This window comes from Bos mutus, chromosome 14 (assembly GCF_027580195.1).
Source record: "Bos mutus isolate GX-2022 chromosome 14, NWIPB_WYAK_1.1, whole genome shotgun sequence".
Taxonomy (NCBI): Eukaryota; Metazoa; Chordata; class Mammalia; order Artiodactyla; family Bovidae; genus Bos; species Bos mutus.
In genome coordinates, this window is record NC_091630.1 from 7,291,792 (window position 1) to 7,310,652 (window position 18,861).

The following is an 18,861-nucleotide window of genomic DNA, read 5'->3' on the forward strand; positions in this document are numbered from 1 at the left end:
AACGCAAATAGTTCTCTGTCTTTCTAGTCTGTTTCTTATTTCAGATAATTATACTCCTGGGATTACCTTACCACACTGCTTCAGAGCTCCTCTTTTCTGTATGTATTAAAGTTTACAGCAGTAACTTATTGGTGCACAGACACACCTTGGTTTTTGTGTGACAGAGCACATTTTCCTTTATTCCCAATATGCTTTCTTAATTCTTCTTAAAATTCAGATGACTTTTTAGAACTAATGATACATGTCAGATTTGCTTCTTAGGAAACACTTGCTTAGACATTTGGTTACATATACTTACTGGGTATTCTAAGAAAAGCAATTTATTAAAATATTAAATATGAAAATGTTTAACTTTACTCTTGCTTTGTCTCTGTGAGTCTATTCATGGTAACTATTTTGTTTGTTGTTTAGTTACTAAGTCATGTTGGAATCTTTTGCAACCCCCTGGACTCTACTGCAGCCCTATCATTTAAAGAAAAAAGAAGAATAAAAAAATCATTAAATGGGATTTGGCCAAAGGCTTTTGATATAAATATTAACTCGTTTGATTACATTACCTATACAGTCATGATGTATGACTTTAATCAATAAATTATGCTCACTTATCCAAAATGTAATTTTTATTTTTGTCAAGTGGTAGTGAAATCCTGGCATATTCTATGTACATGGCTACTTGCCTGAAATACATTTGATGTAGTAAGACTTCCTGCTTTGTTCTTGGTCACAGCCATAGGCATATAGTTAGTGTTTAAACAACGCTCTACTTGACGTGGCCAGTTTAATATACTTACTATTTCAAGCAAACACACAGGAGATTTTGGCCTAAATTTCTTTAGAGTTCTTACTTTATGTTTTATATCAACTAGGAAGACATAGATAGCCAAGGCTACTGCTATATATCACCATAAGCGTATGTAAATCACTCATTGAGTAAAACCACAGTGTCTGTGAACCATTTTCTGTTCTCTTATTTATTGACAGTTTTGTTTTAAATTACAACACAATGAATTGATGGCAAACACAGAAGAGGCAATAGTATAAAAAGCCATTTAACCCTTCCCTAGGTTAAGACACGTACAGCAGACAAAAACTGCCCCACCCAAAACCCCCTTCTTGAATGGAAACAAAATAAATATAAATTAATAAATACAAAACAAATCACTGCACAGCCCTTAACTCTTTGATTGCCATGGCAAGAACCATGCTGATGATCCCAGCTTGTGACATTTACAGGGTTAAAGGTTGCCGCAGCAGTCAAAGGGTTATAGCATTGTAAACATAAGTATTTTGTGGAAAAGTTCAGTCATGTTAATGGTCTACAGCAATGAGATTAATATTATGATCCCTTGACCTTTAATGATGCAACATTATTAAGGAGTTAAAGAGATAGTAGCTTGGTGAGCTGTTACATAGACTAGTCAACCATTTTATTTAACAATGTGCTATGAGGCCTGATTTACCAGTAAAAGACAACTTGTGAATAATAAACACTGTTCAATGCATTGATCAATAAATCAATGAAAAAATTAATTTAAGCACCACAAAAGTTTGCCTGATTATATCTGACAGTCATAATACACTTTAGCACCATTTATTTAGCCTTATATTTGCACACAAACAAGCTTTGTGTTTGTCAGTAGAAGCTATCTGAAATATATATATATGTGTGTATGTGTATATATATACATATATATATATGTATATATATATGCCAGATATAAGATGGTATAAATGTATAGAATCCTATGTGGGCAAAAAAATCACTAACAACTTGCAAACCTTATAACTCATTCAGCAAATAAATGTGTTATTTATTTCTTTCCTTGCACACAGAACACTACATATTATCAAAAACTTAATGAAATAGTGTTGAGAGTAATGTGAACAATCCAGACAAAGTTAGATTTCAATGCTCTCTCCAAAACTGAGACTATCATAGGGACTGAAAATAAAGGTAAAGTATTGTCAGAAACCAAGACAAAATGACCTAAATATTTCCTTTCGTAGTGTTTCTCTCTGCTTCACAGTTTAATTCTATTTAAATAAAATCTGCAATAATTTTATGTGTTAAATCCTTTTAATTTCCCATCACCACAATACAGAAAGAAATGATTTTTACAAGCTATAAAGTGTGTATTGTTTACCCAAGAGACAAGTTTTCTTTGCAATTGCTTGCATATAATTTTGACTCTAAAAGATAAATGTCTGTGTAATTTTTTAAAATATATATGTATTTACTTGACAAACTAAATTTATGGGCATTTACCCTCCATAATCTACCTAGTAAATATATATATATATATATAAATATACATATATGTTTACTTATTATGCCATATAGTTCCAAATATTTATTACCAGATAGCTCATATGGATGGCAAAAATTGCATTCATTATCACACTGATCCACTGTTAGAATCAAATAATGTTAATATAGATTACAAGTTTTAAAATATCTTGAAGATAGGTTACTACACTGACAAAGCAGGCAATTTTCTCTATGACAATAATTGATTCTTTTAAAAAACCATCAGTAGACTATGGACTAGTTAGATTTTATGTTTTACTAAAAAATTAAGTTCATTAAAAGCTATATCAGCACAAAATTGAAATAGCTAGTTTCATTTATTTATTTCCCTCCTATAATATAAAACAAGATAATTGTTTTAAAATTCTATATCTAAAAAAATCTCAGTTGTGTCCAACTCTTTGCAATGCACTGGACTATAGCCCACCAGGCTCCTCTGTCCATGGAGATTCTCCAGGCAAGAATACTGGAGTGGGTTGCCATTTCCTTCTCCAGGGGATCTTCCCAACCTAGGGATCGAACCCAGGTCTCTCGCATTGCAGGCAGATTCTTTACCATCTGAGTCAGCAGGGAAGCCCCAAGACTTTCACACCTGAAGCAACATTTTATGGGTGAGTCTCTAAAACTCTTGCAAACGGAGGCCCACAATAGAAATGCTGATGAGTCAAAACCAAGTGGCAGCAAAAGCTGCCACTATAACACTTCTTAATATCTTATTTTCTCTCTTTTTAATATATATGTCACTTATACATAAAGGGATATAGACCAAAGAACTGAAGTTTTAGGTATTCATGTACTCATTATGTACCTTAAAAGGAGCACTGTATTATGGTATTTATTTCCTACATATTTAAGATACAGTCACCAGAAGCAAACTTTCTTAGCTGGCTTATCCACAGACAACAGCCTTCATACTCAGCATTTCACTTTTCTCAGGGGAATAACTCTAGAAAATTTAGAATCCAGTAAGAATCCAATGCAAGAGATTTGGAGATGTGTGAAGTTTACTGGGACTAAGTTTTCACATGAAACTTGTGAGGGACAAACATACTTTCAGGGCACCACATATGATGTACCGTTCTGTTCATTTCTGGTTTTCACAAAGGGAAGGGAAAATCAAAAGGGGGTGGGCAAGGTAGAAATAGAAAGGAATGCAAATATAGGCACAGACTGTACAGAACAGCATAAAATAATATATCCCTCCCAACCATCTGTATTTTGGGGTGTCAAGCAAAGCAAACAAACACTTCAAAATTGAAGGAAGAGAAAAATCAGGCACACATACTTGTTTGGAAATCATGTTCTTGTTTTTTTTTTTTTTTTTTGAATTAAAAAAGTAACTGAATTGTCAAATTTTGTATTCAGGAATATATAAAGGAATAATCAGATACAAAAGAAGTGACAAAAATAATTAAAAACCTACTTATACCCAAGCAATACTATATACTAAAGAGCTGTGAGAAGACAGTCAAAAATGTGGCCTTCGTGATATTTCAGTGGTAGCAAAATGATGACATTGATTTAAGGGTTGAATGATTCATTCAAGAAAAGTATGTTTTCACAACTGGGTTGTCAGTATATAGAGTGGGAACAAGATCAAATTGACAGTACATAGGAGCAAATGAAACATGCATTCTAGTGACTTGTCAAATTAACAGCTCACACCAGGCTTTAATCATCTATATCTTGGCAAGACAGGCCAATGTAGAAACATACATTCAAATGAAGGTGGCAAGTTCAAGCAGCACATCCTAGCCTATCATAGCCTGTCCTAGGAAAAAGCGTCCTGCCATGCAGTCATATCTCCCTGCATCTCATCATACGTGAGGCATGTGTAAAAAGGCCTGTGTCCAGAAGTATTTCTCCTGGGATCCGATCTAACTACAGATCAAGTGCTACAGAAACGTCTGTGTTGTGAATGAATATTTGTTCATGGGTAAGACAAGTGGATAGGATACTCAAGAAACATCTTGGTAAGTCTAAAAGTGGATTATTTCATTCATGTTCACCATTCTTTCCTTCCAGTTTTTCTATACGAAATAAGAGTTAATAACATCTCTGAAGCTACATGATCTAACATAATACAATTATCATATTTTCATATTTATATTTAACTGCTTTTCTTCTCCCTTCTTAAGGGCACATAGATCCAGTTCTATAACAGAGGACATGGCAAAGTTACGTGCGTCCGCAAAACATTCTAGTTTATGATGTGTTTTTCCTGCACTGTCCAGTGTGATCTTGAATGTAAAGGACTCGCTGGGTGGATGCAAACTTGAACATTATTCCCAGTCCAAAGCTAGTAAGACACATTTTAAGACCTGCTGCTCTTTAAAATGAAAAAGCATAGAGTCTTCATAAATCTTCAGAATTATCTTCATAAAACTTCAGAATATGTACCTTTTTATACTTATGCACTAAACATGGATTACTGGTTACGCCTTCATTTTCTTTAAAGAGCTTTAGTTACAGGTGCCTGAGGTGCGGCACTACAGCAGTCATGATCCTACACCCTTACTTAATGCAAAGAATTAGCTTTGTTCTAAATCTTTAATACATGTCACATCCAGTTATAAGCTCACAACTGTGTTTAGAAATTGAAGGCTGATACTTCAGTATTATACCAGAAAATCGACAGAAATTTTGCAACATCACATCTGTTTTATACTCCATTTCTCTGAATTTGTCAAATCAATGTTCATTCTTAGGCTTTATATACTATTGGTTTAAATTTCAAAGTAGATATATGTATAAAACGTTGGAAGAGATATTTGCAACTGGGTGTTATTAATTTGACCTGAAATATATCAGAATCATTTCAAAATTACACCAAAGGAAACAAATGAAAAATGATTTGAGTAGAACATGAAAGACAAAGCTTACAATTAGATGAGACTAGAACACTTCGGCAACTTCTTTGCTACTGCGCCAAGTGTTTCGTGTTATATGATTATTGAGGTAAATTTCTATCCTAGGACATGGCTTTTCTTAGGAAATTCTAATATTATATAGATCTTTCCAATTGAGTTTACTGAATATCTAACGTTGACATTTTTAGCCTAGAAGGCAATGCATGAGTACCAGATGTGTTTATGCAGGGTAACAGCTAATAACCAATGTCTAATTATATACATTGATATATCACATGCTCATCACTTCTGCGAAGAGCTTGAAGTTGCATGGTTCTACTATTTTTACACTGGCTAAAGTAAAATTTCCAGTTGTATTAAAGAATGCAATAGGATGTTTTGTATATTTTACAAAAACTCATTTTTCCTCCTTTCACTTCTATATTAATAAATTTAACATTTAGCATTCAAATTTATAGTGCGGTGCAATGCCTGGTTGCTGCATTCTTTATTATGAAGTTTTTCTTCTCTTCAGGAAGCTCTAACTTTTTAATTATAACTTCTTTGATGAAGCTATGGTTCTCTACTAGGCAACATAAACTCTGTAACATAGATACATATGCTCTGGCAGTTATAAACTGTGATCATAAGTCACATCATAAATAAATCAATCATGAAGGTGTGTGAGATGCAATGTAGTGGTTAGATTCTACTGACATGAAATCTTTTGTGATATCCTAAGACTGGACTCACAGCTATTTGTAATGGCTCATCTGAATTCAACACTTTTGGTTTAGATAGTATGTTCTGGTTTAACCTCTGATATTTTAGAATGTGTTCTTGAGAGAATCAAAAGTTAAATGAATTCTCTAATATGTTTGCTGAAAAAGATTTCACCACCAGCTACCAGGTTTTCTCAGTATATGTCACCGTCTCACAGATTCAGTACTATCACAAATCACTGCTTTATTCGTTTCTGGAAATAATTCCAAACTTAAAAAAAAAGATTATTTTCATGACTTTTGTGTTAAAAGATTATTTTCAGTCTATTTGATTATAATATCCATTTCTTTTCAGGTAGCACATTGAGTTTAGTCAATATGGACACACTGCATATTCTACTATAAGATCCACAAAGCATGGATGTGTATTTGTAGCATACTAGAGATACCAGCCTATATGTAGAAATGCAAAGTATTATACTACTATCCCTAGGATCCAGTATATACACATCACCAGGTATTGGAATTGTCAGTGAAGTTGGGCAATGTTCTCATCACCACACTGTGTTTTTTAAATCATCCATAGAAAGTGAATAAAAACAAGTATATCGTATGTGACAAATTATATGCCAATAGAAAAAGATTAAAAGCAATTTGAATATTAGAAGTAAAACTCTCTTGTTTCAGTAAATCAGTCTCTATCCTTTATTACTTAGTAATTATTTTGTAAAGTATTACTTAGTAATTTATTACAATCTGACTCAGAAAAGCCTTGCCCTCTGATTTATAACAGAATTTGTCTTTGCTAGTATCATATGATGGTCTCTAACTTATCCATATTATCTTTGTGATTGTAAAGAGCATCCGTGATCACCTGTTCTGGTGCCATGTCAAAGACAACATTGTTCTAAAACAGGTCAACAGTTAAATTCACAGCCTCCTCCACATGTCTGATGTGGATTTACTGCTTTATAGAGAATACAGACTGATTGGCTATTTTAATATTTCATTCAGTCCAGGTAATAATATATAGAAAAATAATATTTGGCTAAAATTGTAAACTCTATAGTTAATTTATGTAAAAACATTATTTTGTTTACATTTGTATTTATATTAAAGTAATGAAAAATAATGAAACAGAAGGAGAATTATTTTTTGCGATTGTGAATGTGTTTTAATTTCGACTTAGGAAACCCTAGGTCTGAAATTTCCATATTATCAGTGATAGAATGTTGGAAAATATTTGCTGGGTGTATACCTCTATTGATACTAAACTGTTCTTATTATTCACATTGGTTTTGAATCAGTGTGCTAGACCAATTACTCACTCTCCCTTCCGCTGTTCCATTAGGATTGACATATTCCCCAAACCCCAGGTGAAAGAGGAGTTAGCAACCATACAAAGTGCCTGCTGTACAATAAGCAAATAGAATCCCGATGTTTGTGATTATGCCGTACTTAATGTTTTCTTATCTCTTGTAATCTCACAACCTGAAAATTCAAAGTTCTAATAAAGAGATTAGCTATATATGCTTTTTCTTATCACATAAATCTCATTTCATATTAAAAAAAAATATGACCCGACACTTTTCCATGATGTTTCCAGAATGCAAGCATAATGATAGAACCTTTCTCTTCTTAATGCTATGGTTATTTTCTAGCCCTTATATATTTATAGTCTTACGATGAATCAGGATATTGTGACAACTGAGTAAAGAGACCAAAGAGTGCTTCTTTAGTTTCTTTCTCATTTTGGAGGAAAAAAAATAAATCAATTTTCAATGCAGGTTGATGGAATTCCTCAATGATTTACATATGTCCTCAAATGACATAGTTCCTCATTTCAGTCTTTAGCAAAATACAATTTCCAGTTATTTTTTTTTTCTTGGCATCAAGGTCTGAAAAATATTAAACCCTCCCACAAGCAAATATCATATAAATGAGCTTATGTATATGGTCCTTCCTCCAAGCTCAGGACAGTGACTGACTCTACGCCACCAGCACCGTCTGGAATGGAAGCACTGAAGTAAAGCTACGGGGCTCGTGCTGGGTCTCTCCCCTGCGTCCTTGTCCCTCACATACATAATCTCCATTAGAATCTTGTCAAAAGACAGTCTGCTGTTGCATCATGTTTTGCCGTAAAGCCATCAGCAATTCTTCTTTCTTTATTCTTTTTTCATAGTCTCATTTTACGTATAGGTTGTAAGAAATAACAGTCTGCAAGGCTTTGCAACATGCCATCCATGATTACAAAACATTTTCCCCAACCGAATTATAAACATGTAGTTTAACTGAAAGGCATTCTAATTGTCATGCTATGTTGAGTATAAATACAAATTCAAGGCAGCCAAACTATCCATTTCCAAATAAGAATATATACCTACACTCATTAAAATCATCTGGAAATGTGTATCATTAGTAAATGAGTAAGAAATTTTCACTAGTATAAAATTCCTGCTTTATATAAAAGCCACACTGGCCATTCAAGTAGTTTGAGGTGTTTTTTTTTTTTTTTAACCCCATAGTTTTATATTTATACTAAAATGATGAATTTAGACTTGAAATTACGTTAAAGGAAAATTAAAAGTCAATTCTACCTCTAGGGCATTTTTAAAGTGTGCATGTAAAGAGCAAAGTGTCCATCTGTGGATCCACCATCAACGGGCCTTTTCTCTCTAAGGAAACAGCTCATGCTTATTAGGCTTTTAGAGGTCAATTAACACTCCAATGGAGAAGCAACACCAGATTTCCCTCAGTTTGTGCCAGTGTGCAAGTTAAAGGTCAAAGGGCAAAGACATAGAACAGGACTCTTCAAGGAAAATTTTCACAGAAGATAATGTTTAAGTTGTTGTTATTGACAGTCAACAGATCAGTAATCAAGTTCAAGGCAAGCTGTTCATTGTTTCAAAAGCTAATCCCCTCAAAAGCTGGCTTTCACACAAAGCCAATGTCTGACTCATGGGGTGCATTCCTTCTGACCATCTCTAATAAGTTCACAGCCCAGTGGCTGTAAAGCCTTTCACTGCAAGAAGCAGCTCCTAAAAAAATCAATTAAGAGGTCTGTCAGTTGCTGACTTTTCTCTAGGAAAAAAATATTGATACAAACCTGCTCTGCAGGTCACATGGAAATGACAATCCTGCTGTTATAGGACAAATTACACTCAACAGTGAGATGCTTTGGTGGTCTCTTGGCTCTGTCAGCGATCAAATGGATGGCTAAATGCCAGAAGCCACACTAACCCTTTGAGAACTATGGTTGACATGCAATAGCTAATACACTGGAGTATATTCATGCAATCTCAGAGTCATCATTTTAATTCATTCGTAAGATGGCAATGCTAATGGCATGTTCCATGGCAAAGCTGATTTTTCATGCAATGGATTTTAAAACAGAAATTCAGTGTGTCTAACGACGACAACGACAACAAAAAGGACAGGCTGTTATAATCAGTTGTTCAAATAAAATTTCACTCTTACAAGATATTTAATAAAATACCTTTTTATTTGCCAGAAAATGTTTGGCAAGTAACATCATTTCTGTTTGTTATAAATGCATTTATGTAGTACTGTAAATCACTTAAAATTACATGGGGCTATAGGATATCTGTTTTAAAAACCTGAACTCCTTGAACCTATGCCTGTTTTTACCACTGCCCACTTCTATAATTTACCAGGTCCTAAGACTCTGAAAGCTGCTTTGATAGTTCTCAAAGGGTTACACCACTATATTACTGGAGTCACATACCCTTAGAAAATGACTGGCATTTTAAACCACTTTAAAGACATACTGCTTCTTGCTCCCCTTATAATGAATATTCCTGACAGACCCATGGAAGGCCTGGGGCAATGGCCTAGTACGACTTGGGGAGATTATCACAATGGTGTCGGGGTGAGGTGGCAGGAAGGGGCTTGGAAACACTTCAAAACAACCAAAAGGTCCCATCTGAATGTAGCTGTGAATATAAATGTGATGAAACATTGAAGACATAGCTGAGAACAGCTGTATAAAATGAAAAATGGATGTAGTATTAAGGCTGTTACTATATTGCAGATATTTTGGCCCCTTGTTTGTTGGAAAATGGCTGTCCCAACAGTCTAGAGTCCTGCATGTGTGTTCCAGGTCTCCCACCTGACAAAAATGAAGCACGGGAGACTATCCATAGCAGTCAGAGAGCTATCTTCTTTGGAGACGAAGCTGTTTTGGGTCTTCACACTTTCCTGAAAGTTCAATGATGGGTTTTTTGTTTAGCTTTTTCTTTTTCCTTGCTATGAAGCAAAAATTCGTGGGTTTTCCATTTTGCTTTTCTCCCCCCAGAAATGGGCTCAGACGTCAGAAAACAAAACAAAACATAATATTAGAAACCTCTAAGAAGAATCTTTTCTTCTTTTTCCTCTTTAGGTAATCCTGAAAATTAACTGGGCATTGAGCGTGCAGAGGAAAGGCCTAGAACTGAATGACAAAGAAAGACAGAGGACTGAAGAACAGCAGATACTGTGCATCATGGAAGCTTCCCCATGAGTGCATTTCCACTCATGTGCAGGGCCAACAACCCTCTGGGTTTGAAAGGTCAGCCCGAATCAGGCTGCCACAAGCCTGCTCCTAGCTAGGAAACCGCATAACAGCTCTTGTCTTGAATCTCAAGTTACCACAAACTCCTAGAAAAGAAAGAAAGGAAGAAACCCTCCATCACACCCACTCTTGCATAGAGCGTTTACAGTACAGTATGTGGCGGGGTGTTCCTTTCCTCTTGAACTGGAACACAGTGTAAACCAGGACAAGTAGGCATAAGGCCAAGATGCAGGGAATGACAATAGCTATGGCTTTCACAGTGCTGGCTGTGTTGTCCAGTTTGATGACAATGTCTACGTCATCTGGTGGGCTGTGTCCTTCTTTCTCTCTGTCTGTTGGTCCATCACAGCCCATAAAATCCTTGAGGATGGATCTGGGATATCCAGGTTCTACCTTGAGTATCTGGTTGTTGAATTTCCAGTACTCCTTTCCTTTGTAGAAATATGTAAAGCCTGGTTGGGGGGAAACACACACAAAGGAATCACTTATTTGTAAAAGAGTAGATGTATAGAAATTTAATTAAATAGGCTACTTAAAAGATGTATGTTAAGGCCACTCAATTTTTCTAGGAAGAAAACCCTATTCCCAGTTCAGCTGTCTGTTGACATGGATCTGGCTGTTGTGGTCCAGAAACTGGGCCCTCAAATGTCTACTGACGGCTCAACAGGGAGAAAGAAATACTATTTACACAGAGTCTTAAAAGCCCATGCTATACGCATCTACTCTGCTGCTAGCTTATAGAACTGCTGGCGCAGAATTACACATTAGTGTGAGCATACCAACCTGTATTAAAAGATACTGAAACAGCCTTATAAACAGGAGCCCTGTTAGCCCTAATGCAGCTATTGAGGACATTGCATAATACATTAAAAGGAGGCTTCTCTGCAAAATAGTTCAAGGGAAATTTCTAATCATTTTAAGACTGGGAATAGTTGTACTCCTCTTAAGAAACAAGTTTGTTTTGTCATTTGGAAAAGAAGTCATAAGAAATCATAAATCATGAAACTGGAGATGATATCCTTGGTCTGCTAGGAATTTTAATAATTAAATAGATATTTATTGTATTTTGTGCAGTAATCTCATTTTCAGCTCTAGATCATGCCCATTTTGTCTCTCCTTTTGTCCTTGTTATTTAACTTTATTATAGACTAGGTGAAATTTTTATCATCTGGCTATACTTTACAGAACTTCAAAAGCCATTATCAATCCTTTTAGAGTAAAGGGTTAATGAAGTGTAAATAAATCTATAATTCTGTCTTTAATACTGCCAGCTAACCTATATTTCATGGAGGAGGAGGTGGTGGTATGTAGAAGGCTCAGATAACTTAGCAACACATATGATTTGTGTTCCAAAATACGATGGATGCAGATAACAGACTTGCAAACTACAAATACATGTGTTTTTCTTAGGACTCTTCTCTTAACTGTTGTTGTTTTTCCCGGAAACAAGTCCAGGTTTTTCTTTCATAGTTTCTTCATGTCAAGTTTCTTTGTGACTTCACTTTAATTCTTGCTTTGAGATAAAATTCAACAAACTAAAAAGAAAGGTGTTAATGTTATAATCACTTAAAAACTATATTTTGGGAGCTATCTAATTTTGAATAGTATGCCTACTTTCTGAGTTAATAATTGTTAATGAGAGTTTCTTCTTCTATCAATGAGCACTTACTATGGAAAAATCTTCATGTAAAAGCTTAGTAAATGACATCTTTTAATTCTCACAAACACTCTGTCAGGTAGAATTAACTACCTATATTTTTCAGGCAAAGATACTGAAGCTCAGAGATAAAATGATATGCCCAATACTGCTGGAAAAAGGACTTAAATCTTGGTCTAGCTTTAGAGCCTGAATTTTAATGAGTTTTCTAAGACTAGGTCTCTTAGAGATTTCTGTCTTTTCACAAATACTCCATGGTTCAACATTACAAGCTGTGGTAGATCTCACTCCTAAAATAATAACAACAACAACAACAAAAAAAACCTCTGACATCTCTTCAAAAAATTTCAACTAGGATTGATCGTCACTTCAGGTCACTTCACTCTAGAAATCATTTTGTTCAATGCCATGAAATTTGGTTGTTGCTTTTAGATTTGAAGGGCAGTTTTGTAATCAGAACAAGTTGCCAAGTGAAAACTGGTGTGTGTAGACTCAAATTTTTCTGCAGGGAGCTGGTATTTGATCATGTTAATGAAAGCCAATGTAATTACTCAGAAACCTGGATAAAGAAATGTTGAGGGCCTGCCAAATAACAGTAGCTTTGATGATCATAGTTGAATAATAGCATTGATCTAGAATTAAACAGACATTCAAAACAGGTGAACAAACTTCTTACATTTGTAGATCGGAAACCAACAGCTGAAAGTGTCCTTATCTTTAATTTTTAGTCAAAGCTAATTACTATGAAAACCACTGGGTGTCATATAAAAATTCAGAAGTTTGTATTTCCATATTTATCATTTGGTCTACAGGCCAAATTATACACTATTAACACACTCCATATACAGTAGAATTGTTGTTTGCTCAATACACTTGTTAAAGACAAGAAGTTTCATCAGCAGAATAACAGAAATCTGTCCAACCTTGATCCTGAAAAATTCATCTCATTCAATGATTTGGGTTTTTTTTTAACCCTTTAAGAAATGTCAGTGGGTTGAAGAAAATTTATGTACTTATTTTTTCTTCTTTTGTGAGTAACTTTAATGCTGTAATCTTGTAGATATTATGCTTACTAAGAGTAGAAATTTGAGATGAATTCTTACCTGAATTATCATTTTTGAGAAATTCTGAGAAAGAAGTCAGTGAGGTTGTAATGAGTTACTTGATGACCTTTTTTTCTCCTGTATTTGATTGGTTTTCACTGGTGACTGTTCTATTGCTTAATCCTAAAACGTAAGGAGAGATTGTCTACCATAGCTGTCCTGCTACAACTTCATCGATGATCCTGCATGGCAGTACCTATGTGTTCTCTCTGTTTTCCACTCATATATTTATTAGTAAGAGGATAACTAATGTTTAATAAATGTGAATAAATTAACTGAATATTGTGAAAATGTTTGCTTGAATCCCACTGACAGATTTTAACAGAGAGTGAGAGTGGGTTAGAGAATTAATATACCAACAGAATCAAGTCAAAACTTTTACTAGGCTAAAAGTGGAGCTGTAATCAGTAAACAAAATGAAACAGTGTTAAAAGTAGAATTTTGTATTAAACTTAAAATTGCATTTTATAAGGAGAAAATATAGACTACCTAGGAGGTGGGGCTTGACAGCAATTAGAGATTTGAAGGTGGGTACTTGCAGTGATTATTCACTATAATTTTAGTATATGATGAAAAAAATCATGCCACTGCTTAAAACACTGTCAAAAGCAAGAAATAATTTCACTATATTTTACATAAGTCAAATATCCTTTGGATTACTGTAGCTATTTTCAGGGATGGGCTAAAAATAAAGTGGAAAATAAGAAAATTGTTAAACCAAGAATAGTTACAGGTGAAAATTGGGATGCTGATGGCTTAGGAAGCTACATTCTGAGAAAGTCTAAGGTATGTCAAATACGACAAAGTGAAAAATTTAGCCTGACATGGCAGAATGTCAATTACCTTAATGATAAAACATAGAAGATGATTTAGCTTTTCCTCTTTGGAAAGAGTGTATTAGAGCAATTCAGTGAGGCTAGAATGTTCTAGTTTCAACCCTTAGACATATATTATCAATTTCATGATCATGAGTAAGTACTTAAACTAGCTGATGTTGGTTTTCTCATTTATAAGTAATTATAAATGAGGCAAGGAGGTATTTGTGTTGGACAATTAAGTTAGATAACAAATTTATGTAGCACAGCTGATAGATGGTGGAAACTCAGTAAACAGCAGCACATATTCACATTTCATTGGTCAAGGTGGCAGAATTAATATCGATAGGTATTGGTATTATAGGAAAGCATATCCCACCTTAATATGAAAATATACTTCAAAAATCTATAGCTCAAGATTAAGCTTTGGGGGATTTTTTTTTCCTTTGAAAACTATGATGAGGAGATGATTCCTAGAAGAAATTCCTACCTTGGTGGAAGGATGAAGAATTACAGAAAACATTTCATTACTGTGTCATCTCTGATTTTATGACAGTCAAGTACATGTTACCCTTATAGGGAATTACTTTGAGTCTAAATATAAATATAAATGTGCTTACTCAATAATTTGAGCTTTCTCTCTTCAATAAGAAACATAGGGAAGAAGTTGTGTAAAATTTGAGTTCAAGGTTAAAAACACAAGCATGAGATCTGAGTAGAGAATTGAAATTGGAGAATTTGCTATTGGTAAATTCTCTAGACTACGACCTTCCAGACTGATTAATATTGCTACCCTCCAGAACAAGAGTTTCAAACAAATAGGAGATTTCCTTCACTTTATGGGATGAATGTGTAGAGTACTAAAAGGCGTCAAGTTAATTTCAACAACACTTATTGAATGGTTACTGTGCAACTGCACTTGAAGAATTTACTCTAGAGGTGATAACAAATGGGCATATAAATGGATGCCTGTAATATGAGATTTTGAGTGCAAGGGTGAGTGTACCAAAAGGAATATACAAGCACTCCTAAAAGTTCAAAAATGAGCTCAGTGTTTAAGGATCTTAAAGGAAGGGCTGGACTCGGTAAGGTACAGAAGACATAGATGTGTTGAAGTTTCATCTGTAGTTTTTGTCATTTGGAAGCACTGATTTTTTCCAACATGCTTTGTTTTTTTGCCACTATTTTACAAAGTTATTCTTTGCTATGTGGAAAGAAAACATGAAACTCTGAATGTAAAGAAACCATTTATTTTAAACAAATATTATTTTCAGATGGACAAGAATGTGAAGAACCATGGGGCAAGATTCAGCAAGAATATTTGTTATTTTTAGACAATTATGGTTTATTTCCAGGAAACCTGTATCAAATCTCAGTTTTTAGTGGCCTTGTGAATAGAGAAAAGGGAAATAAAAACAGTTAATATGCTAGGAGTTAAGATTATGCATACTTTTTCAATCTTTTGAAATGATTATTAAAGTTATCTTAATTATAAAAGTTATACTAATTTTAGAATATTAATAAAGGGAAGAAATCTTAGAAATTATTATCAAACTTGTTCTACTTAACCACTGCTAAGATCTTGGTATAATTTTCTTTGCATGTATTTCTGTGTAGTGTGTGATGACTTTTATCGAGGGCAGACTAGAGCAGTGCTAGGTATTCTGTAAATGTTAGCTGAAGTCAGTTTTATCTGGTCTGAAACAACCCTCTTTAACCTCAAGAAGTCTCCTTTCTCTACTAGATTCCTGGTGACAGCTATAATTTGGGGGGCATGATCTCAGTTTCCTGCCTTCCGTGTGATCATCTCTCAAATCTTTTCACTTCTTTGTCCTTTGCATTTGCATAGTTTGTCAAACTTTTTTTTTTTTTGCCATGTTATTGATAGGATTTTGCAGCCTCCATTTTGGTAGCATTGTGACTTCCTTTATTTCTTAATGATTTCCTTTTTATCTTAAACAAACATGTGTCACCTCAATGTGTCCTCTCCTGTGATTTTTGCTTTTGTCACATACAGGCTATATTTAACTTGGTCCTTTGATTCTCTGACCGGATAGAATACTCAACACACCGCAGTGCCAGTCAGTGCTGCAGTCAGGCTTCAAGGTTCTTTCTGATAGCCTCTGCCTATAGAATTTCACTTGTGGGATATGATTGCACAGAATGTGGTATAAATGACATATAATGAGGATCAAAACACAGTTTGCCTTGGACTTTTCTGATTGGTATCATCCTGGGTCTCAATTCCTTCAACTGTGCGTTCAGTGGGAAGCTTATTTACACTCTGGCAATTTGTTGATGGTCAGTCATTGTTTTCAGTGGATGGCACTGATTTTTTTTTATACCCCCTTGATTCTTCCTTAAATTTTTGTGGTTTCTCCTCCCCTAGATGCATTTAATTTTGCTCTTGCAAGTGATGTTTATTTGGTTATCATTACGTATATGTTATAGAATTTTCATGCTCTTTAGTACCCACATAATGTATTTTTTTCTTGTTCCTATTATAAATCATTTGATAAGATATGCTTTTTTTTCCCCTCTATATTTCAGTTTCATGTCACTTTCCTTTTCTTGGAATATTATGAATAATTTTATTTTGAATTATTATTACAGCTCATTCATACTAATCTTTGAATGAGGAGAGAAATGTTCAAACTGAACCAACAGATATAGGAGTCTCAAATATCTAAAGGTACACAGGAAAAATTATAATCCTCAACATGCTGTATTACTAGGTGTCTTTAGGACTCCACCCACATTTAAAACATTTCTTGTGATCACTTCCTGTCCCACATATGCCTGTTATTATTATCTCTACATGAATTTTAGCAGAAAATAGGTGAGGTTACTTCAATGGTATTAAAAACTCTTCAGTTTTTAAAAATACTTTTTTAAATAAACTAAAATAGGTTGAGGCTGAAGAACATCTTGAGCATTATATTAAATACAAAGTTATGAAGGAAAGTTTATATAAATATGATATAGCCCTAGTAGGGCACTTTCTAATCTTTTAACACAGTGAATGAGTAGGATAAATTATTCATTTACTCAGCAAACTCATGAAATACATAATACAAGTGTTGCATACCATTTTCTTTGTGAACAAAGGCTCCCTGAGGAGATTCAGGGATACCTTTCCAGACTGTGATTGGTTTGGGATAGCCAGGATCCATGGTTTTCATTTCTTCACTATATCTCCAATACCTAAAAAGGATAAATCAACAACAACAACAGATGCACAGGAAAGACAATTATGTATACACATAATAACATCCATTAAATCCCTTCTGTATAGTACTTGTATCCCTGTTAGTGAGTTAGAGAATGGATTAAAATCATGCAAAGACAGTGGACATAAATTATTGTTTCCTTTCCTTAATATGTTAAAAATGGGTATGTTAGTATATGTTTATGGTCCGCTAAAACTAATTTTAAAACACTAGCTAAGCATCATTACAATTCAAAAGGGTATCAGCAACCAGTGTAGAAATCAGAGATATTCATGATTTTTAAAACTAAGACAGCAGAATACTTCTTTTGAAATAAGCATAATTTTGATTCATTTACCCACTCATTTATTTAACAAATACTTATTGAACACCTACTATGTTTCTAGCATTACTGTAGGTGCTAGAGATACAAACTTAACCCAACAGACATGCCTCAGTTCTTATCTTATGTTTTAGGATATGTAGGGATTACAGGAAAAAAATACAACTGATCAATAAATGCATAGTATCAGAAGAGCTGGGAAGATCTATTTAAGAACATAAAGCAGAACAAGTTACCTAGGGATATGTATTAGCCATTTAAAATCACTAGATTGAGAGGTCCTCTTTGATAAGCTGATACTTTGAGCGGACTGCAGAAAGAAGTAAGAAGCAACACGTGTAGTTTTGGAGAGTACACCACTCCAGATAGGGTAACTGGTTATCAAAAGTTCCCGTGGCAGGCACAAGCCTGGAGTGCTTGAGCGTCCAGTGAGGCTGGACTGTCTGGAATTGACTTAGCAAAGGGGAGATGAGCTCAGAGTGGGAGTGGGCATCTCTGATTAGATAGACCCTTGCTGCTGCTGCTCTGCTAAGTCGTCCTTACGCTCTGGCAAAACCTGTGGTTTTCCTCTAAGAGAGATGCGAAGCCAATGTAGACTGTCAGCAGAGGAGCTTTAAGATAGGGCTTATTTCTGAAAGGAACACACTGCAGCGGCGAGTGAAACAGACTGAAAAGCAGCAGCACGGATACCAGGTGTGACGTCATTTCAGTAATCCTGGAGCCGCAGAGTATGCTGGAGAGCTGATAATAATTCAAGGGGTTGGGAGATTGCTTTGAAGGAAAAGCCCCGAGTACTTATGAATGCAATGAATGCAGGATGTGAGGTAACAAAGCTGAGCATGACTCCAGAATCTGGGACCTGAACATCCGGAGGAACAATATTGCCATTCAGTGAGATAGGAAGCATGGAAAGGTAAGTGAGGGTGGTTTGAGGAATCATGAGTTTGGTTTTAGGTGTGCTAAATTCAGATGCCTGTTAGCAAAGCAGAGTTGTTGATGAGGCAATGGGTACATGAATATAGACTTCAGGGCAAGTCTCGACTAGAGTCCTTGGTGTGTAGACAGATAAGCAGATAAAAGCAAAGCTTTCAAGAGTCAGAACTCTCAGACTCTAATCCCTGCACAGGGTGGTCACTGGGCCACCTTCACAGACCTGCTAGATATTGAAGGAACAAACTCTGAACATCTCTACTTTGGATTCCTCCTTATTTTATGTCTGTTCTAAGAGTCAAATATTTTGTATCCATATATTCAAAAGGATTGACAAAACTGGAGTGAAACCATT

General features: G+C 34.8%; 1 protein-coding gene across 1 annotated transcript in view; it reads right to left on the reverse strand.

Annotated features, from left to right (window-relative positions):
* Window positions 1-965: 965 nt before the first annotated feature.
* MMP16 (matrix metallopeptidase 16) overlaps window positions 966-18,861 on the reverse strand; it is a 401,911-nt gene continuing 384,015 nt past the window's right edge. The window contains exons 9-10 of the mRNA XM_005888277.2: window positions 17,113-17,228; window positions 966-10,901 (exon numbers count right to left, since the gene is read on the reverse strand). Coding sequence (XP_005888339.1) covers window positions 10,567-10,901; window positions 17,113-17,228 — 451 coding nt within the window. The 3' untranslated portion in view covers window positions 966-10,566. The remainder of the gene's footprint in view (window positions 10,902-17,112; window positions 17,229-18,861) is intronic.